This window comes from Poecilia mexicana, unplaced genomic scaffold (assembly GCF_051168715.1).
Source record: "Poecilia mexicana isolate PSO_F unplaced genomic scaffold, ASM5116871v1 scaffold_22, whole genome shotgun sequence".
Taxonomy (NCBI): Eukaryota; Metazoa; Chordata; class Actinopteri; order Cyprinodontiformes; family Poeciliidae; genus Poecilia; species Poecilia mexicana.
In genome coordinates, this window is record NW_028263391.1 from 9,302,284 (window position 1) to 9,327,855 (window position 25,572).

Below are 25,572 nucleotides of genomic sequence, written 5' to 3' on the forward strand. Positions count from 1 at the left end.
CACATGCACACACATGCTCACTAGTTTAATAAGTACATGGTGTGCAGAGCAGAAATGGAATCACAGTGTACCAAGCTTAAATAGCAAGTCTCCCAGCTGGACCTTTGCATTGTGTTCTTAGTCCTCCTTTAATCTCTAGAAGCCCTCGCTCCGCAGTCACAGATTTATTCAAAATTTCAAACCATTCTTCTCCTGTGGGCCACGAGATTTGGGCTGTGGGATAAATCACAGCCTGTTAAAAGTCCGCCGCCGCCCGTTATGCCTCTGAGCAGCAGAGTGTAAACAAACGTGTGGTCCATGTGCCTGGGTGTTCCCCTTCTGGCCGAGTGGTGGACGGACATGTGACAGCACAGGAAGAAGCAGGGAGTAAAGCGGAGGGCACACAATGGAGATACAGTTTGCCACGCAAATGTACACGCAGCCTTGAATTGCAAGAAGTTAAAAGTATGTAACAAAACAAGAGCAATCAGAGAAATGATGAAGGATTGACAGCGAGGCTTTTATCTTCTCCTAACTTCCTGTAGGGACAGTCAGTCTGCATCAGCTGGCTTTGCCTGTTTCTTTCAGCGTAGTTTCAGGCTCCACCCTGGTGTTATTCCGGTTGACTTACGTTCACTACAAGACTTTGACCTAGCAAGAGCAAGCATTTTTCCATGACTTCAGTGCCACCGTAAACAGCTGTTGTGTAACTCGGCAGCTTCCGTGATGCACACTTGACTTTACTTTTGCATTTTTTAGTAGGAGTCTTCTAACCCTATGATGGACTGGCAACCTGTCCATCATGTGGCCCACCTATTGCCCAATGGCTGCTGGATGGATGGATGGATGGATGGATGGATGGATGGATGGATGGATGGATGGATGGATGGATGGATGGATGGATGGAAGGAAATCTTCTCAATGGATCCAATAATTTATTGACTTATTGCACAAAAGAATAGACCAAGAACAAATAATACAAACAATAAATTAAACTTTTCATACTGTTATAAAATAGGCAACATTTGTAAAGGCACATTACATTACGGTCCTGATCAGATCATTCTGTATCCCCCTGAGGTTTGAATTCAGACCAAAAATTTAAAAAAAACATCATCAGGTCCTGAGACCTTTTTTTGTTTGCTTGTTTTGTTTTGTTTTCTATTTTTGCAGTTTTTTTGTTCTGCAAAGCCAGCCAGATCCTTCTAACAGAGCAGTTTCAGTTTCCATAGCGATCACTCCTCCACAGGTTCAGCTGCTCTCTGCAAAAACGCACTCACAGCACACCCAGGCGTTTCTAAAGAAAGACATTGTGCGTGCATACCATGTTTTCACGCACACCCTTTCTACGCAGAGACTCTCCCAACTCTGAACACTTAGGAATGTTGGCTATACAGTAGTTTCACTATTACAACATTTCAGTCCAGATATCAAACATACAAATCTTCCAGGTATGAACTGGGTGTGGACAAGACACAGTCTGCTGCAACCCTAAGTGATTAATTTTTAAAAACGGTCCTTGAACATTGTGAGAGCCCAAACAGAAGCCCAAAATAGGTGCATAAGATTGTTTTCCTGATGGAGAAGAAACTATCAGTCAATCCAGTTTTCTTTCTTCACATCTTACAGAAAAGTCCAGCTGTTTTACAGCAACTTTGTGAATGTTTTCGGCTCATCCTGCCTTCAGTCTGGGTGCTAGGATTGAGTCCACTCAAGACTATAGCAGCTTGACCATCGAGTTCCTTCATTTCTTTTGCATTTCAACCCAAAAACTCCAGGGTCTCTAGGGACATTCAGACCCTTCAGCGTTCCTGCAGAACCAGTTCAGGGACCCACTGGTCTAGGCGTCGACTCTCTTGGCAGTAAGTCCCAACTTCCTGTAGCCTGCAGTGGTCTACCTGAAGATTCTGCAAGGAAAATAAAAGAAAATAAATGATTAGCACGATCATGTATTAAGGAGAATTCGATATGAAGATGGCAAGACATATTTACAGTGGAGCGAAAAGCATCGGCCTTTCAGTTCATAAGAAGTTTCTGTTTAAGAAATGGACCGGCATGAGATTCTCAAGGTATAGCTGAGCTATACCTTGAGAATTACCACAAGGTTCTAAGCGAAGCAAATGTGTAGGCACTTTCTTTTCGGTGCATAGTAACAAGTGGGGGTTAGGGAGAGTAGAGCTGCCCCTTTCTGGATTTTAACATGTAGAATGCACCTTGATACCCGTAACCAGGCCGTCGCTCGTTGTAGCAAACCCACCGTGACCAGCATGCAGTGGAGGTCTCCACTCTCCTCCTGGTTTAGGTTGGCATCCACTCCGCCCAGAAGCTGCCACAACCTCTGAACCCCAGAGACCCGCAGGATGTTGATGCCGCTGTCGCAGCAGAAGGACTGCAGCAGCGTGAAGTGGATCTGCAACGCCACGTCCTCCTCATCGTCAGCCGCCAGAACGCACAGGACCACGCTGTCCGGATCTCTGGGGAAACCGAGGGAAACATTAGAGAGGGAGGAAGAACAACAAACACCTTGTAACCCGCACGTTTGCAGCTGTCAGACTGGGGCAATGTCAGTGTCTGGAAGGCGAGCAGAGCAAATACAGCCGAGAAACACGATAATGCCCCGACTTAAGCCATAATTAATGGTTTCTACTCACGCATTGAGGAGCTTTGCTGATTCATAGATGCCAACAGTGAGGCAGTGCTGTTTCTGGGCAGTTACAAGCAACTCCTCCAGTGCCAGGCGTGCAGACTGCATCCTGAGGATTGGGACAGAACAATTACTCCTTAGAACACAGAGACAAAAACAACTTCAAAAACTGTCCAGTAAAATGCTAAGAGAGGCTATGAAAGAAGTAAAACAAATGCATTAGCCAGGCACTTTAATGCAGCAAGTATCTAATGCATTAAATAATATCATTTGTACTTTACTGTGAAGTATCTGTGCAGCATGCATGGATAAAATAACCCCAATCAGTCCTTATTGTGGAATATTAACATTGCTTTTGGTTTCATTTCTATAGAATCTGCAGCCCTGGCGAACAGCATAAGAAATAGCTACAGAGTCAAAGGACAAGACATTCCTGTCCAGAACAGGACGTCCCTGCAAACAGAACGTCAAGATCGTTTCCAAACATTGCAAATAAAATCTGACCTGTTCTCTACGGAGGCGAAACTTTCCTCGGGAATCATGTTTGCAAATCAGAAAACAATCCCAGCTTGGTGAAAGCGTTAATAGTCCAAGTAGTCTGAGAGAGTAAGATCTCTGCGGGAGCGATCGCAACGCAGCGTTTGTGGTGGTTGCACAACGCGCCTTATACTCTGGATCCGAGGAGGGCGGCACCGAAACTCTTCGGCTTCTCCCATTGGCAGAAGCCGAAGCGATGTCTCACGGAGACGCCTGGGTTTTATTTTTGTTGTTGAACTGGCGGGTGGTTGTAAAGAACTTTGAAGGAGAAAAAAAAATGACTGCTGTGTCATTCTGACATTGTTTCGAATCAGACGTTACGCACGAAAAACATGTGATCACAAAGACGTCTGCAAAGAGAATCGAAATAAACAATCGAGAGCAATTGTGCAACATAAAGCCCCCTCACATTTTCCATAACAAAGATGTTCCGAAACATTTCATGTGAAATTATGACTGACACCTACTGGCTGACCAAAGTAAGCAACTCTCTGTTAATTTCTAATCACAGTAACCATAGTGAACATGCATTTATTTTTCACAAAATGAAATTAAATGAAATGTACTGCAAAAATGTGTACTTAGAACAAAGTCTAAATAGGTGGGGTTTGGGGTTGGGTGTGCGTGGATTATTTATTCTGTGGCAGCATGCAGAGCAAAGCTTCTGGATGACACGCTCCAGTGGAATGTGTTTTATTGGACTTTGTAATTGTGCGTAAAGAAATTGACACTGGTTCAGCTCATTTCCTTTACAGTTTATTTATATGGCAGCAACATAAAATGACTCCTCAAGGTGCTTTGCTAGACAAATACATCTAATCCAGTCTAAGTCCAGAAATAAGGAACCATATCAATTTAATAGGATTCAGTAGATATGAGTTTTCAAAGCCAGCCCACCACATTGTATTGACTTTTCAGCAATCCCCAAGCACAGCTGTCAATCAGAAACCTCCTGATGGTTAAGAGCATTAAGCAATCCACACTTTTCCACAATACAGTAACATGTGTCACTGTGTAGCTCAAACAATCTTAGGCTCGTCACGTTGTGACACAACTTGGCGGGGATCAATGGATCTGTAGAGCTCTGGTCCATTGCTTCCATCCTGATCATCTGTGATCTGGTTTTCAAAGTAGCTGTCTGCATAGTTGAGCATTTGCTCCAAGACCATAAACAGCAGTATGTCGGTGTTCTGATCCAGTTCCAGCTCCTCGCTGTAATTCTTCACCGGCAGCACATAGGACAAAGGGATGCCCAAGGAATCACTCAACTGGCGGGCCTGAAACAACATTTATAGATCTCCTTTATATTATAAGATGTTTTCCTGCAATAAGGTAAATATCGGCTTAAAATGTTACCTTCTCCTGGATGTAAACACTGCGATAGACATTTTTCAAGTCCTTTGCCACTAGTGGACAGGCTTCATCCACTTTGGTCATCAGCAAAATCTGAGGGATTCCTGGCAGGAAACAAGATTAAGAGAATATTGTGATGATCGCCAGGGTATGCTTTTTATGCTTTTGTAGCTTGATTACAAGAAATCAGAGCTTCATCCTGGAAATGCTGGAGGAAATTTGTGTAAGCAAACGCATCCCATTAGTGACACCTATGCATGATATGGTGCCGTCCAAAATAATTAATCCTCCTTGAACTTTTCCCCATTTTCTCAAGATAGAATGAGGAAGATCAACACAAAATAATTATTTAGGGGAAGGTCAGGACTGAAAGGTTTTTAATTTTGTCACAAATAATCTGAAACTCACAATCCCAGAAGAAAAGTAAAGACTTGAGACATTGGCTGAGGGTCATTTTCCATCTTGAGCCTGGACACACGCCCAGAGTGAGAGTAGGATGGGTTAGATCCAGCATGTTGATGTTTTAAAATGGCCCAGTCAAAGTCCTGACCTACATCCAACTGATTGAAAGTGATTTTCTATTCAGTCCAAATGAGTCTGAGTTCATTTGCATTTTGCACTTCATGGATATGCAATAGTTTGTCTTGGTCCAACACATAAAATCCTGATAAAATACTTGGGGTTCTAATGTGACAAAGTGGAGGTATGAAAACATTTTTAAAGCACCACGTAACTATAGCAACATAAGGTGAATACTTTGAAATGTTCTTCAGTATAACATTTTCCCACAAACCAAGTTGGTTGGCTCTTTTCCGAATGGCAGTGAGCTTATCCAGCATTTTCTGGCTGAGAAGGGACACCTTGCAGGTGTCGATGACGTACGCCAAGCAGTGGATCGTGTCGTTCAGAGTCACGTGTTTCTGATAGCCTGGAGAATCTTCTAGGATTGACGAACAGCTGCTGAACTGAAGAGAGCAAACAAATGATTTGCTTTGAATAATTCATTACTCCGCATCTAAATGGCTTACATAATGTGAAGCTAAAGTATGCGTGTGTTTGACGAACCTGGTAGCGGTCCTTCATGTGCCCCTTGAAGATGCTGACTATGTCGTCAACGTTCAAGCCGGAGTCAGCGTTTTCCTCCAGCCCCATTGTGTCACAGAGGATCAGAGGAAGAGTCCCACCACGTCTTCCTGTCTTAATGGTGTAGGCGCGATACTGCAGGAGATATAAGAAATATATAAAATGGTGGCCAGTTAAAAATAAGTCAAATCTAATCCTGTTACCACCATCAGCTGTAAGTTACAGGAAGTGTAACAGATCCGTGTTTCCCAGTGAATCCTGCACATTTCTTCCTTTGAATCTGATCAGCAGTGATCAGATTCAGTGAATGTGAATCTAGCAGTGAATGTTTTGCTGGTACCTGAGTGGTCACACTTGTCCTTGCTGTGCCAGTGATGGCTTGGCATGTCATGTTGCCCCGAAATGCGGAGTTGATGGAGTTAAAAAAGCTCGACTTGCCGGCCCCAACAGGGCCCACCAGCAGCACGCGGGCTTGATTGACGGCTTTGATTTCAGGCAGATAGTTCTGGATGCTCGTCATCAGTTGTTGCTTTCTTCTGCAAAAGAAGCAACATAAAAAAAAATAAATTTTAAAAAAGAGAATGTAAATAGTCAAGATTATGATCATTATAGATTTAAAATAGCAAAAACACTCTGCACGTTTCTCAGTCAGTTATTATATTTACCACATCAAGATCTGTTTTCTAACAAATTCACAAAATAAAAAGAAACACCAATATTTACAAATCAGTCTTTTCTTTTCCAGAAGTGTTTAAAAACGCTCTACCTAAAAATGCTGTTGCAAGAATTATGGTGAGAAAACTTCTCAGCACAATTCAGCGTGGATTTGAAAATGTAACTTTTGCATATTGGGCTGCACAGTGGCGCAGTTGATAGAGCTGTTGCCTTGCAGCAAGAAGGTACTGGGTTTGATTCCCAGCCCCAGTCTTTCTGCATGGAGTTTGCATGTTCTCCCTGTGCATGTGTGGGTTTTCTCCAGGTTCTCCAGTTTCCTCCCACAGTCCAAAAACATGACTGTCAGGTTAATTGGCTTCTCCAAATTGTCCCTAGGTGTGAGTATGTGCATGGTTGTTTGTCCTGTGTGTCTCTGTGTCCCTGAGACAGACTGGCAACCTGTCCAGGGTGAACCCCACCTCTCAACCAGAACGTTAGCTGGAGATGGGCACCAGCACCTCCCAACCCCACTAAGGGACAAGAAGATGGATGGACTTTTGCATATTTTACAGATTTTCTTTTAAGAGTTTCTACATAAAGACGTGTTGCCTTTGGTTACATACTCAGACGTCCACTGGATGTTTCTCCAAGGCTTCTCCAGGAGATCTCCTAGACCTGTTATTGTAATAAAAAAATATACATATTTAAAACGGTGTTTATTCTTTAGACTAGATTACATGCACACGTGTAATCTAGTCTAATCGTCGATCTCCGATGAGTCAGTCATCGGAGAGCCATTGTATTTTCATTAAAGAAAGTTCTTTCACGAACCTTCAACCCGATACACTTCAAACTCTGTCAGTGCCAAGTCATTCCCATGCATCTCTGCTTCCTGGAAGTTGAAGCAGTCGCCTGGATTGGATTGCACTGCAGGCTTGTCCTCGTGCAAGAACACCAAGGCGCCAAAGTTTGGACCGGGGCCTCCATCTGTGAAGGCATGCTTCCCACTGATACTCCCCACTCTGAGTGGTTTGTTTCTCTCAGCACTGATGCTGTAAAGGAAAGCCACCCCGTCACTGACGGCCTGTCCGCTCTGGGCGTAGTCCTTGGACGTGTAAGCCCCAAAGACAAACCCTGCAGCATTGTAGGCCACAATGATGGTGGGCCCCTGCAGGTCACAGCGGCCGTGGAAGGCGGCTGCAGTGAAGCCGTGGATGCTGGCCTTGTACAGGAGGTGGAGTCGGGCGTGGCTGAAGAGAGACAGCAGATCTTTCTCCTGACGTTTGGACAGACTGGATGTAACTGCAGACATGATGGAGGACAGGCTGGACAAAGAGTGAAAGAAGAGCGAGCTGCTGTCAAGTGTTACTCAATGAGATTTACAACTTTGCATATAAAGAAGTTGACAGATAAACAACAAATATAGTTTCTTACAGAAGCATTCATCTATCTATCTATCTATCTATCTATCTATCTATCTATCTATCTATCTATCTATCTATCTATCTATCTATCTGTCTATACAGTATAGATAGACAAACAGGTTTTATGAGTGCAGATATATATATATATATATATATATATATATATATATATATATATATATATATATATATATATATATATATATATCTGCACTCATAAAACCTGTTTGTGAGCTTCTACATTAAGTTTATGTCGTTAAACACAAACTAAAGTAATAAAATCAACTTCACTTCTGAAAGAACAGAAGCTCTTTTGAATCAAGTAGTGAACTGGTTTTACTTTCAGTATTACTTCAAAAATAATTAAGCGCTATAAAAGATAAAATATAAATTTTCCTCCTGCCTTATGCTCTATAACATGGACAAAACATTTCCTCATATACAAATACGCATGATAAGTTCAAAAGAAACCACATAATTTAAGAGTATAAAACTTAGATACACACACGTGGCTGGAAATATTTTAAGCTATGCCTCGATCAACATGGTGGTTTACATTATACACAAACTTTATCTAAATACAGTTTTTCTTAAAGGAAATTTTAGAAAACTTACCTGTAGGAAAGATGTAACGCTGGAATCTCTGTCAAGATTATTACTTTCACTTTTTATATGAGACAATGCCTTAGACTAGCGGCTCTCAACGTGGGTGGTACCGCCGCCCAGGGGGTAAACTTTACACCTTACAGTCACAACAATACCAGTTTAGACTTTGAGCAACTTGGTAAAACTGTATTGTGTAAGATTAAACCATGATTGGCTGCAACTGTATCGATGTTAGCTCTTCTATTCAGTGTTTGTAGCTTCTTGGCGCAGCTCTGTTCTCCTGCTACTGGTAGCTAAAATCACCTCACTGTGTATCCCTTTGAAAAATGAACCCATTTAAATAAATAAATCCCTCCATAGTGATACCACGATGGAGAGCCTTCATTTCATAGCGTTAACACCGGAGCTGTAAGTGGTCCGGTATGAAACGGGGGTGATGGAACAACACAGCACTTTTAAATTTCAATAATCAGAATACCGAAATTGTTTCCGTTGTTTTAAAAGGTTTATGTCAGTCTGCATTTTTCCCATCGATACGTTTCCCGACCGCCCTGCACCTTAGGGGGTTAAACAAACAAACAAACTCTGAAACAGGAGAAGCGGGACATAAAACGGAGCGACGAACTAGATGTGAATTATGGCATAAAAACAGAGAATCCGACGCTGAACAGTGAAAAATCAACACATGACGATTAGGCGGCGCAGCAGGTGATGAGTGAAGATTACTGATGGTCAATAAACGATAAAATAAATTAGCAACAGGAAAGAAACTAAAGTGGACATAGCAATAAACCAAGAGAGGATAATATTAATCAGAGAAAACTAAATAGAAATGAATGAAGAACAAAATGCAAGAATAAACTAAGAAACTAAAGTAAATACAGAGGAATAAACTGGTATGGCAAGACCTTTCGAGCAATAATTAATACAGAGACTGTATGGCAAGAATAAACAGACACTATTTCCAGATAAAAGGTAAAATAATATTGTTGAAGTGCCATGGGTTTGTTGAGACCACATCTAATACTGAGAATAAATATATCTTACAGACCATAACAATAAAGAACGTATCACTTATTTATGTTTTTAATTAGATTTGATACATTTATTTCTTCAATATTATTTTTCATGTCATGAGGCTGATGACTCCATGACACTTTCAGTTTGACTCACTAAGATTTGATTAAGAACCAGATTTGTTCTTTGTAATTTCTGTACAGTAAAACTATTAATCTATAAATCAGTAGACAGGTCTAAAGCTATAATCCATGTTTCTGTCTCATATTTGTATGGCATTAAAAGGACCTGGAACTTTTGTTTTTCCACTGAAAGCTCTGATTTGCACAATAAATGCCATGTGGGTGAAATTTTATGGATGGTACTCTGATGCCCCATTCTCCTGAAGGCAGCACAGAGCTGCACCACCAGAAACTGACAAACACCGAAGAGAAGAAGAGTTATGATTAATGTAGTTACAGTTCTATCCATGTTTTAATGCTGCAGAGCTCAGTCGGTTTGCAAATAGTTCAAAGTATAAACTGGCATGTTGTTCATCTTTTATCTGATCATTTTGTGCAAGATTTAACAACTAGAAAATGGCACAAAATAAGAATATTTTTTCCACTCTGATTGGCTGCTGTTAGGCCTTCTAACTTGAATGTTCATTGCATTTTTTGTAAACACCTGTGAAAATAATTTCTATTCCCATTACTTTTTTGTTCTCTGGGAAATAATTTTTGATGATAAATACAGAAACAAGCATAAAAATCAAAACATCTACAATAGTGACAGTAATATTAATGATAAAATAATAGTCAGTGCAAAGTAGCCTGCAAATTCTTTGGTGGGGGGCGTTGAGGAACCTGGATAAAGGCTAGGGGGGCGCTGGCCCGAAAAAGGTTGAGAAACACTGCCTTAGACTGTGAGGCTGTAAAGTACACCAACGCTAAAGTCGATTGTGACGCACAGGATATTTTTTGAGAGCTTTCCAAGTAAAACTCAGTACTTATAGTTTTTCTCAGTTGCTTTGGTGCATTTCTCAAATCATTTTTGACATTTACAAAACAGCAAATGTATTTCTCAAAACAGTTCATACAAACTGCAAAACAGCACAGTTCATACAAACTGCAAAACAGCATGGATTATAAAATCCAGTTTCTTGCATGTTTTAGACTTATACAATGAAGTTATGTTTAAATGTTGTGACGGTCGAGCCAATTCAGCAGAGACCTGTGTCACACATTTTGATCAACATGACAAAAGCATTTGAAAACGTAGGAAAAAGCAGAGAATCATTTGCAACCTGTTAAAAGAAATAAGAAAACGCTTTTATGATGCACACAGTAACACAAGGATTTGAAGATTGAACAAGTTTGAATTTGCACCAAAGCGACTGAGAAAAACAGAAACATCTGCTGATCCTCATCGCTCAAACGTTTGCATTTACATGATTCTCAAGACACATTTCGATTGTGCATATTTTTTGTTTTATTCTTGCATTCCTACTGTTACAACCAAAATCCTTGCTGACATTGTTTTTTGTCGTCTACTTACAATCAGAGTTGTTTTTTTTTGTTCATAAGATAATGTTACACATCCCCACGGTGCTTTGCTCTTTTTATTCATGAATATCATGAAAAAAAACAACATAAATTAAGTGTTTTACATATGCAGGACATACAAGAAGATGGCTAAGAAGAAATTCAAATATTTGTTTTCGAGATCTTGTTCGTACAAAGTTTGTAATGACTTTGTGTTTAATTACAATATCATTTGATAAAAGACATTCAGAGATACAGATGCATAATTCAATATTAAGTTTCTCGTAAATTGTTACAATCTTAGGATGATTTCTTTTCATTGCATCTACATTTATAGAAAAAAAAAACCCTGACAGATCATTTAGAGAAACTTGATTTTAAAAAAAAGTGATGCTTCTATGCATTTGGTGGCAGCATTTTGTTTTATAGGCAAAAATGACCTGTCTTTGTGATTCTTCATGCTTTGGTATTTAGAAACTCATAATGTCACATGCATATTTGTGCAAAAATAAAGGCAAAATAGCCACATAAAGTACAGTAAACCACATCTCACAATAACATCCATGGATTTACAAACTAGGGTGAAAGGATTTTCAGAAGAGAAGAACTTAAAAATAAAAGGTCAAATGAAACCTAGCACAAATCTTATGGATAGGAGTGAATATCCACACACACACACACACACACACGCAATAACTGCGTGTTATACTGGACATATGTTGTTGAGGGTTGGACAAAAGTTGGATATTTTTAACGAAACATTGGGCCGAACACAGACTAAAAGGAGGTGCGTGATTCTTAACAGGCAGTCATTTCGACGTCTACCGTGACATGATCAAACTTCGCCAAACCTCTTCTACGGATTGAAATACGAAATGGTAAGATTGTAAAAAATGTTGTACAATTATGTTAGTGTCAGTTTATAATAATCTTAGTTGATGCTGCAGAATATGTTTGTTGAATCTTAGCCTTTTAGCTGCTAGTTAGACTGCACAGGCTAGCTGGTGCTAGCCCAGGCTAATGCTAGCTATGCTCAACATTCGAATCGGTCATGACGTCAATATAAACAGGCCACGTTTTATATAAAGTGTTATGAGTGTTAAATTTGTAATACAATTTAACTGTCATCACACATCCTTTCAGACTTTTGGGATTTTGTTGTTGCTTTCGTCCAATATATTGGACGAAAATTAAATTAAATTAATTAAAATTAAAGAATTTTTAAGAATTAAAAATTAGAAAATTCATTTAATCCAGGACAACACTGGATATTTTCTTTGTGAACTTTCCATATTCTATTCCTCCCACCATTTACAAGCATTACGTTAATTTGCTAATTCATCGTCCTCCAAATCACCCAAAACTCATAAAACATCCATCTTGGCCAATATTTGACCTAAGATTGTTAAAATAACCAAAATAACCCAAAATAAGATGTTTTTTTTTCTTTACACAGCTGGTTTTAGATTACAAGTCTCAGGGAAATAAAAGTGTCTTCTCCTGATGAAGCTGGTATGTTGCAAGTGTATGTTTGCAAATTCAAGAAATGCTAATGCAGTAGTATGCTGGTGCCTATACATTTTGAATAATTTTGTCTGAAAGGAATTGTTCAGTAATTGAGAGCATGTAACCATGTCACAACTACTTCACAAGAAAAAGCATTTTAGCCCAATTTAGGGGAAACAGTGAACACTGTTTTAATTTTCCTGAGCAGTTGTTCCAAATTATATGGTTTATGTAAAGTTTGACAACAAAATAATGAAACGTATGTAAGCAGACATGTATGAAGGGCTAACCAGAGACCTGCCTAATAAATAAAAGTATGAATAGCATTTTTCATTTGATCACAATCGTTCTTTCAGTTCTATCTCCAGAATTACTTTCACCACATCTGCTCTTATTTACAGCCTGCAAAGCTCCTAGTATCACCATTACACATGTGTGATTCAGCACTGTGCAAAATATATGTTCTAAAACATAATGCATGACTATTTCCTATTTACACTCGCAATTTATCGGTTGTATAATTTTTGGTGATTGTAGGAATTTTTACTGGAATACAATTGTCGGACAATTCTCAATTTTACAATTGTGGCAACGCTGTTTAACCAGTAAAATCATCTAACCCCTTGGATTAAGGTGTTAATACTGGCTGGTGTGTGACCCCGGGGGTCAGAAACATGTTTATCGGAGTCTGGTTCCTTCTGAATGCGATCTCAGTAAAAAGGCAGCAGTGACGAAACACTTTTAAAAGCGGCTACAACACAGCACAGCCCGTCTGACGTCTGCTTACAGCGCTCACAACAAACACCTGGACACAAGCTATACATCTGAACTCCTTGAAGATTAAATGTTCGTTTTCAACGTACAATGCAAACTGTTAAGTCCCTTTTGAATGTATCTGAATTTGGTGGATTCATTTCTTTTTGGTGGATTCGGATGCTGCAAACTGTAAAGCGGGTTTCCATATTGTAATCTACAGCAACAGCTTTCATGAGACCGTCTGTGTGCGCAGAGCAACATGCATCCTTTGCAGCAAGTTTAGTCTCCTCTCCTGTTTTGAACAGGGTCATTGGTCAAAATAAGCCTTTTTTTCAGTTTTCAGCTGTAACAAGAAGCCCATAAAGTGGATATTTACCACTTACATGCAAAGAAGGGGGTGGGGCATATTCCCATAACCTCTGTTTCTATTTCTACCAATCCCCCACTCCTCACGTTTTTAATCTTACATTGAAATTTCCATCCATCAGCTGTCTCGTATTCTGCATCTCAGAATTCGATCTTGCAGGCAGGAAAAGTCTCTTCCTGCATGGCGACCGTGCTGTTTGATCCCAGCACAGTGATGTTCAGCTCCCGCTGCCTGTCCAGGGTTTGTTGGTACCACTCCTGCATCGACACCGACTCAAAGGTGGGGATCACCGTCACCTGGGCACAAAGAGATGGATAACTTCTCCCTAGTGGCTTCTCTGACTAAGAGAAAGCCGTGTTAATTTTTAAAGTTGTTTTTACCTGCATGATTTCTGGCCAGGATCCCTTGCCGTCCAGCAGAGCATCCAGAGTTTGTCTCATCAGTTCCTCTCGTTCTGGACTGTTTCCGCTGATGATGTAGCAGGAGGAGCGGATGCACCTGAAGAAGTCCACTGTGACTGTGGGAGAGGAGGCTCCAGATGGAATATAAGTCAAGTCCACATAAATACTGACTTCACCAGCAGAGGGAGCCTTAGAGCCTGACAGGAGGGAGAAGAGAAAACAGAAGGTCAGAATGTTTTTCCTATTCGCTAGCCTGGTCACGTTGTGGCATAAAAGAGGCGTCCCGTTCAGAATGACATACTAGGAGCTGGTGATGATTTTGCTGGTGCCGAGCGAGTGCTGGAGGAAAGCGTTCGAGTGCTGGAGAGATTCCCTTTCGTGGCTCCACTTTGGCTCCCTGTTTTGATTTTCCCTGATCCTGGTTTTTGGGGGGCATCGATAATCTGGCGACACAAAGGTTATTGGTGAAATTATCTGCCTAAGAGAAACCAACTTTGATTATGGGTATTCCTGTTGTTTCCAGGAAATCGTGTCAAAGTGATGTACATTTCAAAAGTTTAACACCCTGCTGATGAAGACAGAAAGCTTGGTCAAAGATCATACAGAGTGTTTTGCAAAAATATTCAAACCCATTGAAGATTTTGTCACATCCAAGCCACAAATCCTCAGCAAGCTTACAGTAATTTTATTTAAAAGGTCAACATGAAGTAGTGCAAAATCCGGAAATCAAGGGAAAACGATACATGATTTAAATTTGGCCCAGATTTTTCAGCTTCTTTACTATGATTCCCCTAAATAAAATACAATGCAAGCAGGTCAGAAAACAAAGTCCACTTGGGTGTAATTTAATCTCAGTTTAAGAATGACAAGGAGTGACTTTTATTGAAAGAATGTGTGAAGGAAAACCAACGCTGTATGAAGGATAGCGACCTGCGATGGGGATCCTTTCTGCAGGGACAGGGAAGCTGGTCAGAGTTGATGAAGGTAAATACAGGTGAGTCTCGGAAGAAAACCCCTTAGAGCCTGTGCAATAATTGACACTGGAATTGGGGCTCACCTTCCAGAAGCATAAGAATCAGTCAAATGTTAGAATTACCCTGTCAAATTTAATTTCTAAATCCAATTGGGATTCTGTTGCAAGACTTGGAACCTGATGCCAAAAATTAACATTTCTAGGAGTGCTAATCTGGTGGATGTAAATGGTCCTACGAAATGTGTACTCAGATAGGCTGACTACATATGAATATCATGCTTTTCTCAATTACACCATTCATTGTTTGCCCTCCACATTTTGTTGTTCTATCATAAATAATCTCAATGAAATACACTGATATTTGTGATAGTAATATGACAAAAAAAATTATTAGAAGGTATGAATATTTTTATGAGACAAATATCTAAAACCGGGAGACTCGTGGAGATACTCAACTTTGTCCAATAAATTTTCTACTTTGCTAACACACTCACCCCTGGAAACTTCTTTCCCCGGGTTGCTGTGTTTTTTGCTCTCTTCCCGTGAGCTTCGGAGTCAGACTGAGGAACTGGCATGGAGGTGTCAGGATGGGGAGGCAGTGGTGGACTGTCTCTGAGAGGGGCTGGCAGGGGGTCCGGGGGCAAAGTCTGACTCATGTCATGGTTACAGGGGGAGTTGGACGGGTCACTACATGAATCATCAGAGTCCGAATCCAAAACCCCATCTGCTGTGGTGGACGGGCAGTCCTCTGTGCAGACGGGGGCATTTGACTCACTGGGTGACCTGTCCTTTGGGTTGTTATTGTTGTTGCCGTGGTGATTTGGGCCGCTGACTTCTCTGGAGGCCTCACTGGTGCCTGAGCTTGAGTCGGGGGGTTTGAAATGCTTGAACTCACAAGGAGAAACCAAACAAAGGTCCACGTCATGAGCTGATGCCTCAAAATGGAGAGTGTTCGGTGCAGCGGGTCGCCCCATCTCTGAACCCTGACCCGAAGATCTGGGAGGCTTCTTCATTGGCAAAGACATTCCCACGTAATACCCTCCATTAGAGTGGGAGAGATAAACGCCATCATCTCCTTCTCTCTGGCTTCCAGCGCTTGGTCCCTGCTCGAAGGACATTGACAAAGATTCATCTACTTCTGTTGACTGAGGTGAGCTCACCTCTGCTGGTAATGAGTGCGTGGTGGTGGTGGTGGTGGCTACAGACGGCGAGGGATCCGAAGAACCCTCTTTACATGTGCCCAAAGAAAGAAAACTTAGATGCTTTTCTTTGCGGTTTTCAGTAGCACTTTTGGTCTTGCAGGCCTCCTCCTCACTTTGGCCAGATGACCCAATTGCCTCGTGAGCATCAGCTGAATGGAGGGCCTGAAGTCGGCTCAGCGTGGCTCTGTTGCACCACACGTCGTCTGGGGACAGGCAGTAGGGAGTGTGGCCTGCACTGTTAGGACGTGAGTCAGGGGACACTGGCTCGACTGTCTCCTCTTCAGGACTGTTGGGGGCCTGGTTTTCCGGAGAGGAGCGCGAGGGAGGGGAGTGCTTCAAAGCCCCGTCCAGCAGTGTGTACTCAGTTGGAGTTGTGTCCTGCTGGACTGTGTGATCATTTTTGTAAGATTTGTTCAGAGGAGATGGGAATCCTACAACCTTTGCAGGTTTGCTAGATTTGACGGACTCATCTGCATGGTTTCGTTGGCTGTCTGCTTCTGCTTTGCCACTCCTCCCAGGGATATTTTGCACTAAACTGTCTCTATCCTCTACTTTTGTTTCTTCCAAACCACCTGCTGCTTCTTGTATAAACCTTTCACCAGCCTCATTGCATGCACCTTGACAAAAGGCTGCAGTTTCCATTTGGGCTGCTTCCAGTTCACTTTCTTCCTTGAGCTTGAGAAAATCAGCCGTCATATCCTCCGGGGTGGACATCTTGGAGCCGCTCTGCTTCTCCTCAGCTTTAGTCTCCTTCTTGTGATCTCGGTCATCAGTACCAGGGCAATCTGGCTCTAGGATTTTTGACAAAGAACCTCGTTTTTGTTCTGTTACATTATTATTTGCATGAACTTTCTTGTCATTGTTTGCTTCATTTGCTGATGACTTCTGAGTTTTTTTCTCTCCTGTTTTGTCATTTCTTGCGTCCTTTTTTGGTTTCGTTTTATTGTCCTTCTTGGTTTTTGATGGGACTCCTTCTCTTTTTATCTGCTCAGTCCTTTTAACACTGTTCTCCTCTTTGTTGCCAGTCTTCTCCTCTTTCTTTCCATCCTTCCCTAACCCTTTCTTTAAAGTATTCTTCTCTGATAGTGATGGTTTACGTTTTATGCCCGCCTCCTTGATTTTAGCTTTATCAGTATCTTTACTTCCACTTAATGTCTTTATCTTTTCTTTCACTAATGAATCCTTTCCTTCTTCCTTCTTCTTGGCTGTTCCCTCTTTCCCTATTGACCGGCCACTGTCCAGGCTCTCTGTCCTCTTGGCCTTCCTGTCCTCCCCCTGTCTTTCGAGGTCTCCGGTTGTTACTGTTGGCTTCTGAAGGAAGTCCAATCCTTTGAGCTTCTCCAGCCCCTCCAGCAGTTTTGCCTGTGGCGTTGCGCCGGGGAACAGCACTCTGACCACCTTCTCTTGAGGACACGCTGGATGCCACACGAGCAGGGCAGAGACCGAGACCAGCGCGGTGAGAGGGAGACTCTGTGACAGTGATGAGACTCCGTCAGGCCAGTTCTGTATGAACATTTCGTATTCCTGGCTGCTGTTGCCTGGTGTGAGGATGTACAAGTCCAGCTGTCCCACTCCCATCTTTTGAAACAAGGTGAGCGGCTTCATGGGGACACCTTGTGGTCGAAACAGCGGTTGTGGCCTGATGTCTAACTTCTTCAAGAGCTGTAAAGTCATGGCGGCCTGCTGTGTACTCTTCAGCACATTGTCTGCAACTTAAAGGAAAAGATTGACAACTGTTTTGCTTTCTGTTGTTAAGAAATACTCCATAGTGTGCTTATTTACAAAACTCACAAGAATGTTGTTCTGCCTGCAGCCTGCTGGGGGCGTTGAAGAAAACAACGCCTAGCTCTGGAGAGATGAGCCTCTTTGACAAGTCATCTGTGCAAACGGAAATTAAAACATTCAAATATGGATGATGCAACGCAGCATGTACAGTTCAAGTCATAAGTTTACATACAGTTATTATTGGCATAAATGTTTTATTCATTTCTTTAGCACAAAAATTGCTAAGGAACATTTTATGTAACATTAATGGTGATATGTGTACATATGTGAGCTCGCATACATACTTATGAAATTGTGTGAATTATAAAAAATGCACAACACATTCAAACTTGTGCACTTAATTCTTGTTTTCAAGATAAAAACAAAGCTCTGTGCATCAGTTTCTTGCAATGTACTTTAACCCTGAAAATGAGAAGGCTCTCGTACCTTTGACATCATGGCTCAGCTCCTTCTCAGCCACCTTCCTTTCTAGGAAGGAGACGGCACCGGGGAGGTTCTCTGTGCCCACATGGGTCAACAGAACCGCATCGACTCTGTCCAGGTGGCGGACCAGCTTCCAGAAACAGGCCTGAGAGTCCGAGCCTCCGTCCACCAGCATGGTGAACCCGTTAACCGCGAAGAAAGCGCAGTCGCCGCGCCCAGCGGGGAACACATAGCAGCAAGGGCGGGACAGCTTGAGGAACCCCACGGTGGTGGGAGGTGGCAGCAGGTCGAAGGCGGATGCGGGGCAGATGGTGCCAGAGATGAGCGATGTGAATTCCCCCAGAGACTCCATGGCGGGCAGCACCTCTACGGGGTTGATTCGCAGCGCCAGGGGACCCTGCAGGGGTTGGTTTCCCAGGAGGATCTTTCTCCAGTGTCCGATGTTGGGACAACTGAGGGTCAAATTGATCTTGGTAGGGCAGGAAGTGGAGCTCTCCTGATCTGGGAACTGAAGAAAGACTGCTCTTTAGTGTGAATGCAAGGTTTCTTTTTTGAAAAAAAAAAAAAAGTAAAATCAAATAAATCACAAGAGCTGCCCAAATTTGATCAGTTTCTTGCAATGAAATGCTTTTCTTTAGTTACAATCAGCATCTTGAGGAGCTTAAACCATGAGCTTTGTATTAGAAAACTATTAGAAATACACAAACCTGCACCCATGCTTTATGTCAAAAAATAGTGTAAGTTTATAGAGTTTTGTTCTTTAAAAGATGATATATTTAGCCAATAAAGAATTTTTTTTAACAAATATAAACAAAGAATAAAAATCTATTCACCTCATGCAAAGAATGTCAGGAAAATTAACAAGATACAAATATTTGGTTTATTTTCCCCTTTGCTGCGTTTAATTTCTGATCCTCCTTTTAAAAGAAAAAAAAAGAGCACAGTTTGGCAGGCAAACTTTTGTAAATGACATCTCAAGTCCCCTAATTGAAACATTTAGGAAAAATCCGGAGGGATCGTGACGCTGCACCTGCTCTGTTATTAATCGTCTGAGGTGGTCAGGAGAAAAGTGTCCTTTGTGAAACAGCAGCTCTCCGCTTTCCTCCACGCTCAGACCAGCCAAGATCAGCAGCTTATGAGCAGACTCTCTGGACAGCAAGGTGAACACCTGAAACAGAGAGGGAAAAAATCTGGTGTTTTTGCCAAGTCACTCATTAGAAATAAAGAGAGAAGAAAATGTCGAGTGAGTGCATGTAAAGGAGATCAATACGTCTTTAGCAGAAAGATGTTTATCATATATTCATATAAATGTAAAGTTGATCAGTTTAGTGTGAAACAAAGGTTAAATATTTAGAGGATTTGTTTCCATTCTAAAGACCTTGGGAACCGAAACCACATGCTCGTTTCAAAACTCATCAGGCAGAAATAGAGCCACATGTCATTCACTGGCTATCCTTCATAATGTAAAGAGTCCTGCTCTGTTTCAGACAGAATCCTGAGCTTTCAATCGACATGGGACTTTTTTTTTTTTTTTTATACCTCTGAATGAGCCAGTTCCTGAGATGGACTGATCAGCACTTGTGTGTCCAACACCTTGGTACAGTGGCGAAGACACTTCTGCCCTGGAGAGGCGGAGAGAGCGAGAGAGAGCGAGAGAGAGCGAGAACAAACAGAGAAGGACACAGAGAGAGAAACACGAGAGTCAGAGCGCTGGGAAACACGCCGATAGATCTGAGCAGGAAGCCGGAAAAAAGAAAAAGAAAATAAAAGTCAAAGAGAAAGTGAAGTGTGATAATCAGACGGGTGATTGAAACAGAACAAGAGGAAGGAAGAGGACGAGAACAGCTGAGTCAGATGTCTGTCTGAGGACGGCGTGCCAGCAGTGGAAATCCAGTCTGAAGGGAACTGGCTCAGACTCTGAAGTCTGAGTTTGGCACGAAAATCCTGGCTTTATTGTGAACATGCCCCCATTTTGATCTTGTGCCACTGTGATGTTTTATGGCGCTGCCTGGATAAACAGACATGTGCAGGAGATTTGAAGTCATCAGTGTTTTGTTTCTAAACAGTCGGGTTTCCTGTGATCATTTAACGTATTCTTGATCAGTAGATGTTCTTTCTTTTGATTCTTTAAAAGTCTTCACTCATTTCCAGTCCACAAGACGTCTGTTTCCACATCAGAGGAAAGTCATTCTTGTTTTCACTGCACTGTTCTGGACATTTTTAATGGGTCATAAATCATTGCTGTAAATCAGAAGACAAGCCAAAGTTGCATTTACGTAAAGTAAAAACAACTTTACAATATATATATATATATATATATATATATATATATATATATATATATATATATATTAGTTATTTGCAAAAAGAAAACATTCTCACAAATAAAATTCTGTGTAGGTCTTAAACCTTAAAATTTGGCACAGAGCAGATGATCTAAATAAGGAAGATGCCATTTTTGGACTTTTCCTGTTTCCATTGGACATCCTTTCCACATGTCCTCTAAATCTGCTGAAATTACTTTTTTTTGGGTCAGCTACTTTTCTTTTTTAAAAGTTAGTCTCCCTACTTTCTTTGCAGAATACACTGCAGACCAGGCATGTAGTGTGTGTTTCTTTACTAGTTTCTCTATGGAAAATAACATCACACGTGTGAATCTCTGGTTTATTTTGCATTTTTTCCATAAATTTACTAATAAAAGGAGACAGTTTAAATCCTGTGACAACATGCCTAAGCATACATTTTAACTTGGTCTTTGCAGTTCTCTTGCACGTAAGCACGACTCCGGCTCATCTCCGGAGTGTAAACAAAGCTAAAGAAGCCTTTATTCCAGAGGAACAAAGCTGCTGGATTCAGCTACATATTTACAGTAAACGCATGAGAGCCTTATTGATCCTCTCATCCAACGTTTGGCAAGAAAGCGAATGAACGCATTTTCAACAATGCAATCCTTGCACTTTCCTCAACTCTGGAAAAACAAAAGTCTATTCACGACTGCGTCCACTGCGAGCAATCAGCTGTTCACGACTGCTCTTAAACCCAAACGCAGACAACAATGCGACTTTGCACAACCAGTTGCAGGTTCCTATTGTTTTCCATCCTGAAGTTACACCCACATCTAACAATCGGTAAAGCTGCTTCTCACTTTCCTTCCTTCCTTCCTTCCTGAAGTGGCTGAGCTGGTGCCTGACCAACACTTTGAGTGCATTTGGAGAATCTGGGCATGAAGGACCTGATTTGGTTTTCAAGAGAAAAGCTTCTTACCTGCACCTTTAAACGATGCCGTGTGATGGGAGAGGAACTCCTGCAGAAAGAGATCCAGGTTGCAGGATTTTAGGTCCACGTCCCATGACTGAATACCTGAAGGCATACAAAAAAATAACTTGACACACACTAAAAAGTTTGTTTTAAAAAGTCTCTAATTTCCAGTAAAATACCAGCAGCTGTGGTTGCCACAATTTTATCCGTATTTATATTGTAAATTAGCGACTTTTTTTTTTTTTTTTTTTTACAGTGCAGCTGATACATCCTTTTAAGGACTAAAATTGTTGTGGAAAAGATTCATTTTAAAATTTATTTTAATAAAATATGCAAAAAAAATTAACTATCAACTTACAACTCTACTCTAATGAAGAGTAAATTGGCAGATTCCAAAGCTCTCACCAATTAAATGTTATACATTTATGAATAAATTTAAAGTGTGATGCATTTTGTGAAAATAACTGCCAAGTAAAAAAAACCCTACCTAAATCTTAATTGCATTAAAGATATAATTTACTGTTGAGGTTCTTTAAAATCATTTCAACTCATGAAAAGTTGATTGCTTAGAGAAAGCTGCTTTCATCAAGCACTGATGAAATGTTAATTGGCCCAGTTAAAGTCCAAAGTGGCTCTCAGTTATAATTTATTTCCAGCTCTAGCACGTTAAACGGGATGCAGCGCTGTAATCTGCTGTAATCGCAGATGATGCTGAGTGTAAATACACAAACGGTTAATGGGTTAATGAAACGTCGATCACAAGAGGCTGGATGTCCCTGCCACATTTCCCCTAAAGCTTGTCCTTACATAACGACAAAAAGAGACGAACCCATCGCTCCTGACTGCTTTTAATTAAATCGCACCCGGAGGGGGCGAGGAGGATGCTGATGGTGGCGGATCGCCAGATGACGCATCCTCGGTCCTCAAGGGTGGATAAAATTACAGAAATCCTGCAAAGAGGTCCCGCTATCATCCCTAGTGAAGATTCACGGAACTAGATTTTGTGTATTTCTTGTATTTATAAAAAATAAAATAAAAAAACGTAGAAGAAAGGGGAGGGAGGAAAAAAAAAACGCATTGAGCTTCGGTGACATAAATATCTGCACCCACCTCGCTCGATCTCTTTCCGGATGTGCTCCGTCTGTCTGTGGCGGGCCGTCCGTCCGATGACAGCCAGCAGGGAGTATTTGTGGGGGCAGAAGTCCAGGGTTGCGGTCTTCGGCTCCTCCTGGACCTCCCTCTCCAACACCCGGCCGGACGCCATGTTGGGTGTGATGTCATTGAGGAAAGCAGACAGCAGAGCGCCTGTTATGACAGGGAGCTGACGGCTGCTGTGCTGGAATGCTGCTGTGGATGCTTAATAAATCTTTTTTTTTTTTTTTTTTTTTTTCACGTTTGGACCTCCGAAATTTTAGCACTGCTTTATTTATATTCTATAGCAAGTGCTTGGGAGACGTCCAACATATTGACTGATAGATTTTATTGTATTGATAAGACAAGAGAGGAGTGCTTGTGGCCCTGTTTATAACACTGGAAGTCCATGACATTATACCATTTATTGTGTCGTATGTGCAAAATAAACCAGTCTCCTTGATTTTTGAAAGTTAGTTTATTGTTCTTGACTCTTACAAATATATTTATAAATTGATTGTAAGCTTTATGTTCCACAATGATGGACTAAATTAGGAGAAAATAGCGTCAGAAAGTTTTTTTTTTCACACATTCAAACATATATAACTTTTTCTACATGAAAATCAGAATGGGCATATGAAAAGAAACAGCGCTATCGTAACTTACATTCATCACTTCACCAGTACACGTCACAATTGTGGCCCTTTCATACCCTAACTTTACAGATTTACTGTTTCTGCACAATTTGTCCTAATTTACTCATAGTCTATTTATGTGAACACTTAATTTTAATTATAGTGAATATACGCACCAACTGGTGTGATCAAGGGTCATAATCTCCAGAATCAGCCCAAGGAGTAAGTGGACTTAACGGATTAGGCCTTCAGAGGGGCCCCAAAGAGCACTTTACCTTTTAAAAATATCATAGATATCAAAATGTCACATTTGTTTAATAGTGCATTAAACATTATTTGTTGAATTGGTATTAAACCATAAGAGTTATTGGAGACCCAGACAATTTATTCTCTGCTGTTCAAATTCCAGTAAAGTCTTCTGGCTCAAAATAAAAGGAAAGAGGATCAAAGTTAAAGATATGAATTATCTGTAGATTTTTAACAATTTGTGACTGCCGTAGATATTTTCACAATGCGCTGAATACTAGCTACAAAGAAAAGCAAACCTTTGAGTAATAGTCGCAGTACATCGGTACAACACGGCTGAAAGAGAAGGTGGAAGGAACAAAAATGACTACGTATGAAAAACAAAATGGCAAAAGGGAAAATTGACCCGAAGTCATCAGTCGCCTGTGCGTTCCTGTCTCTCCTTTACAAGCATTTGAGGACGTAGAAGTTACAGGCAGTCCCCCGTGGACAGCTGCACAGGGTGCCGATGCGTGCCCCTTTACGCACAGCGCACGGCTCCCCTGCATCACACTGCGCAGACAAAACAAGCGAGTTAATTGCAGATGTGAACAGGGGGCTTTGTATAGACTGTGAGCGACACGCTGAGTTTTGTGTTTGAAACTAAAAGCATGGAGTCAAAATTAGAGATGGGTTGTAGTTTTCCAAAAACTGAAGAAGACAAAAAGTGACTAACAGTACAGTCACAACTCATTTTACATTCACTTTATGCCAAACTATGTAAACTCTGGCTTGTGCGACACTTCAAAAAGAAAGCTGGGAAATGAAACAAAGTGAAATAAAATGAAAACTGTTGTTTAGGTTGTTGTTTGTGATCAGTTTGCTTACCGAGGGTAACCAGCCAAGCTTCTTCTCCAGGGGCATTTCTTTGTTTCTCAGCTTTTCTAGAACTTCTTGCAAAGCATCAATCTGAAAGGGAAAATATATTAAAAAAAAAAAAAAAAAAAAAACCTAAGGAAGCTCTAGCTTGATATTTAAAATGTCGATGAATGCTAGAAATCTCTTACCAGGTCTTTCTCCTGCTGGGTTTTCAGGGTGAAGTCGACGGAGCGTGTCTCCAGCGAGGACTCCTCGGCTCGGGACGTCCGCAGGTAGGCGCAGCAGGTAGCCATGAGGAGGAAGAGGAAGGTCCGGACGCTGACCATGGTGCTCAAATACAAGCCAGAGGAGTGTTTCTCAGAGGAGAGTGTGGAGAGATATATTTGCGAAGAATGTCCCATCAACACGGCCCCCTTTTTATATATGCTTCACGGGGAATGGTGACATCAGCCAGCCTCTGAAATATTAATCTAAACTTTGGCTCGTGTGACACTGATCTGCAACTTCTTATCTTTGGAAAGTATTTAACCAGCTGAAATGGATTTGTCCTTGAAATTCACAAATTCAAATTGTGTGACTTTTTCTCGTCTTTGTGGATTTCTCAGCAAATATGTTTTTAATTTCAGCTGGATATTGTCAGATTAAACGAAAGTCAATTAAAAGAAATACTCTCTCCAAAGTTCCCAATATTACATTAAGATGTTAGTGGCTTTAAACCAACTATCTGACTCACTCATGAGTCACGTTGATGTGCCAAAGACTTGAGACTCTTGTGAATGTGTCAACTCATCCATCATAGCATCACAAAGAACAATTGTTCGACTAATTATGAAAGTGTCAACTCTAAATTAAGTTGTTGAACAGTTTGGATCTATCAAGGACGAATTGTTCATGAGCACAGACCATTCTTCATCTATAATTCAACACTGTTCCTGCCTGTCCATCTTCTCATGTTTTCACTTTTCAATGCAGCCTAAGTCAGACCTCAAATTAACCTGCTCTGACACCAATCTGTTATCAAGATTTCATTTCCTCCTTCACGGATGACCTTCACCCCAACACCCCACGCTCCTTCAAAGGAAATGGACGTGGGCAAATGTGAGGTAGACAGACTTGTGTTTGCTCATTCAAGCCATGTCAAAGACCTTTTACTCTCATTACACCTGACAGGCCACCAAACGGAACAAAACTTCCTTCACTGGCTCATGAAA

At 41.2% G+C, this 25,572-nt stretch overlaps 4 protein-coding genes across 4 annotated transcripts; all 4 read right to left on the reverse strand.

Annotated features, from left to right (window-relative positions):
- Positions 1–894: 894 nt before the first annotated feature.
- Positions 895–3,281, reverse strand: LOC106908314 (growth arrest and DNA damage-inducible protein GADD45 beta-like). Its single transcript, XM_014974380.2, has 4 exons — positions 3,128–3,281; positions 2,631–2,732; positions 2,237–2,453; positions 895–1,886 (listed from the first exon to the last, which is right to left on the reverse strand). Exons 1-4 carry the CDS (start codon positions 3,163–3,165, stop codon positions 1,782–1,784), a joined length of 462 nt encoding a protein of 153 aa, XP_014829866.1. The 5' UTR covers positions 3,166–3,281; the 3' UTR covers positions 895–1,781.
- Positions 3,282–3,903: 622 nt separating this feature from the next.
- On the reverse strand, positions 3,904–8,535 carry LOC106908312 (interferon-induced protein 44-like). The gene is made up of 8 exons (XM_088002368.1): positions 8,290–8,535; positions 7,082–7,575; positions 6,874–6,925; positions 5,937–6,132; positions 5,579–5,731; positions 5,307–5,478; positions 4,517–4,617; positions 3,904–4,437 (listed from the first exon to the last, which is right to left on the reverse strand). Exons 2-8 carry the CDS (start codon positions 7,560–7,562, stop codon positions 4,180–4,182), a joined length of 1,413 nt encoding a protein of 470 aa, XP_087858494.1. The 5' UTR covers positions 7,563–7,575; positions 8,290–8,535; the 3' UTR covers positions 3,904–4,179.
- Positions 8,536–10,743: 2,208 nt separating this feature from the next.
- LOC106908315 (microtubule-associated protein 1S-like) lies at positions 10,744–22,961 on the reverse strand. The gene is made up of 10 exons (XM_088002410.1): positions 22,602–22,961; positions 21,498–21,593; positions 19,773–19,855; positions 19,264–19,401; positions 18,237–18,741; positions 17,817–17,903; positions 15,318–17,737; positions 14,152–14,293; positions 13,830–14,047; positions 10,744–13,745 (listed from the first exon to the last, which is right to left on the reverse strand). The coding sequence occupies exons 1-10, from the start codon at positions 22,753–22,755 to the stop codon at positions 13,590–13,592; spliced, it is 3,999 nt and encodes a 1,332-aa protein (XP_087858536.1). The 5' UTR covers positions 22,756–22,961; the 3' UTR covers positions 10,744–13,589.
- Positions 22,962–23,081: 120 nt separating this feature from the next.
- Positions 23,082–25,570, reverse strand: LOC106908317 (uncharacterized). The gene is made up of 2 exons (XM_088002409.1): positions 24,550–25,570; positions 23,082–24,451 (listed from the first exon to the last, which is right to left on the reverse strand). The coding sequence occupies exons 1-2, from the start codon at positions 24,760–24,762 to the stop codon at positions 24,287–24,289; spliced, it is 378 nt and encodes a 125-aa protein (XP_087858535.1). The 5' UTR covers positions 24,763–25,570; the 3' UTR covers positions 23,082–24,286.
- Positions 25,571–25,572: the final 2 nt, after the last annotated feature.

What these genes read in the sequence shown, in the direction of transcription:
- LOC106908314 (XM_014974380.2), bottom strand. Translation starts at nt 3,165, where the DNA reads ATGATTCCCGAGGAAAGTTTCGCCTCCGTAGAGAACAG. An exon ending in TTCGCCTCCGTAGAGAACAG is followed by an intron (nt 2,733 to 3,127) that starts GTCAGATTTTAT and finishes CCCAATCCTCAG; the next exon opens with GATGCAGTCTGCACGCCTGG. An exon ending in TCAGCAAAGCTCCTCAATGC is followed by an intron (nt 2,454 to 2,630) that starts GTGAGTAGAAAC and finishes CGGTTTCCCCAG; the next exon opens with AGATCCGGACAGCGTGGTCC.
- LOC106908312 (XM_088002368.1), bottom strand. Translation starts at nt 7,562, where the DNA reads ATGTCTGCAGTTACATCCAGTCTGTCCAAACGTCAGGAGAAAGATCTG. An exon ending in AACATCCAGTGGACGTCTGA is followed by an intron (nt 6,133 to 6,873) that starts GTATGTAACCAA and finishes CTTCTTTTGCAG; the next exon opens with AAGAAAGCAACAACTGATGA. An exon ending in GTGTTTACATCCAGGAGAAG is followed by an intron (nt 4,438 to 4,516) that starts GTAACATTTTAA and finishes ATGTTGTTTCAG; the next exon opens with GCCCGCCAGTTGAGTGATTC.
- LOC106908315 (XM_088002410.1), bottom strand. Translation starts at nt 22,755, where the DNA reads ATGGCGTCCGGCCGGGTGTTGGAGAGGGAGGTCCAGGAGGAGCCGAAG. An exon ending in GGCATCGTTTAAAGGTGCAG is followed by an intron (nt 19,856 to 21,497) that starts GTAAGAAGCTTT and finishes CCGCCTCTCCAG; the next exon opens with GGCAGAAGTGTCTTCGCCAC. An exon ending in AGGAACTGGCTCATTCAGAG is followed by an intron (nt 19,402 to 19,772) that starts GTATAAAAAAAA and finishes TCTCTGTTTCAG; the next exon opens with GTGTTCACCTTGCTGTCCAG.
- LOC106908317 (XM_088002409.1), bottom strand. Translation starts at nt 24,762, where the DNA reads ATGGGACATTCTTCGCAAATATATCTCTCCACACTCTCCTCTGAGAAA. An exon ending in CCCAGCAGGAGAAAGACCTG is followed by an intron (nt 24,452 to 24,549) that starts GTAAGAGATTTC and finishes TTTCCCTTTCAG; the next exon opens with ATTGATGCTTTGCAAGAAGT.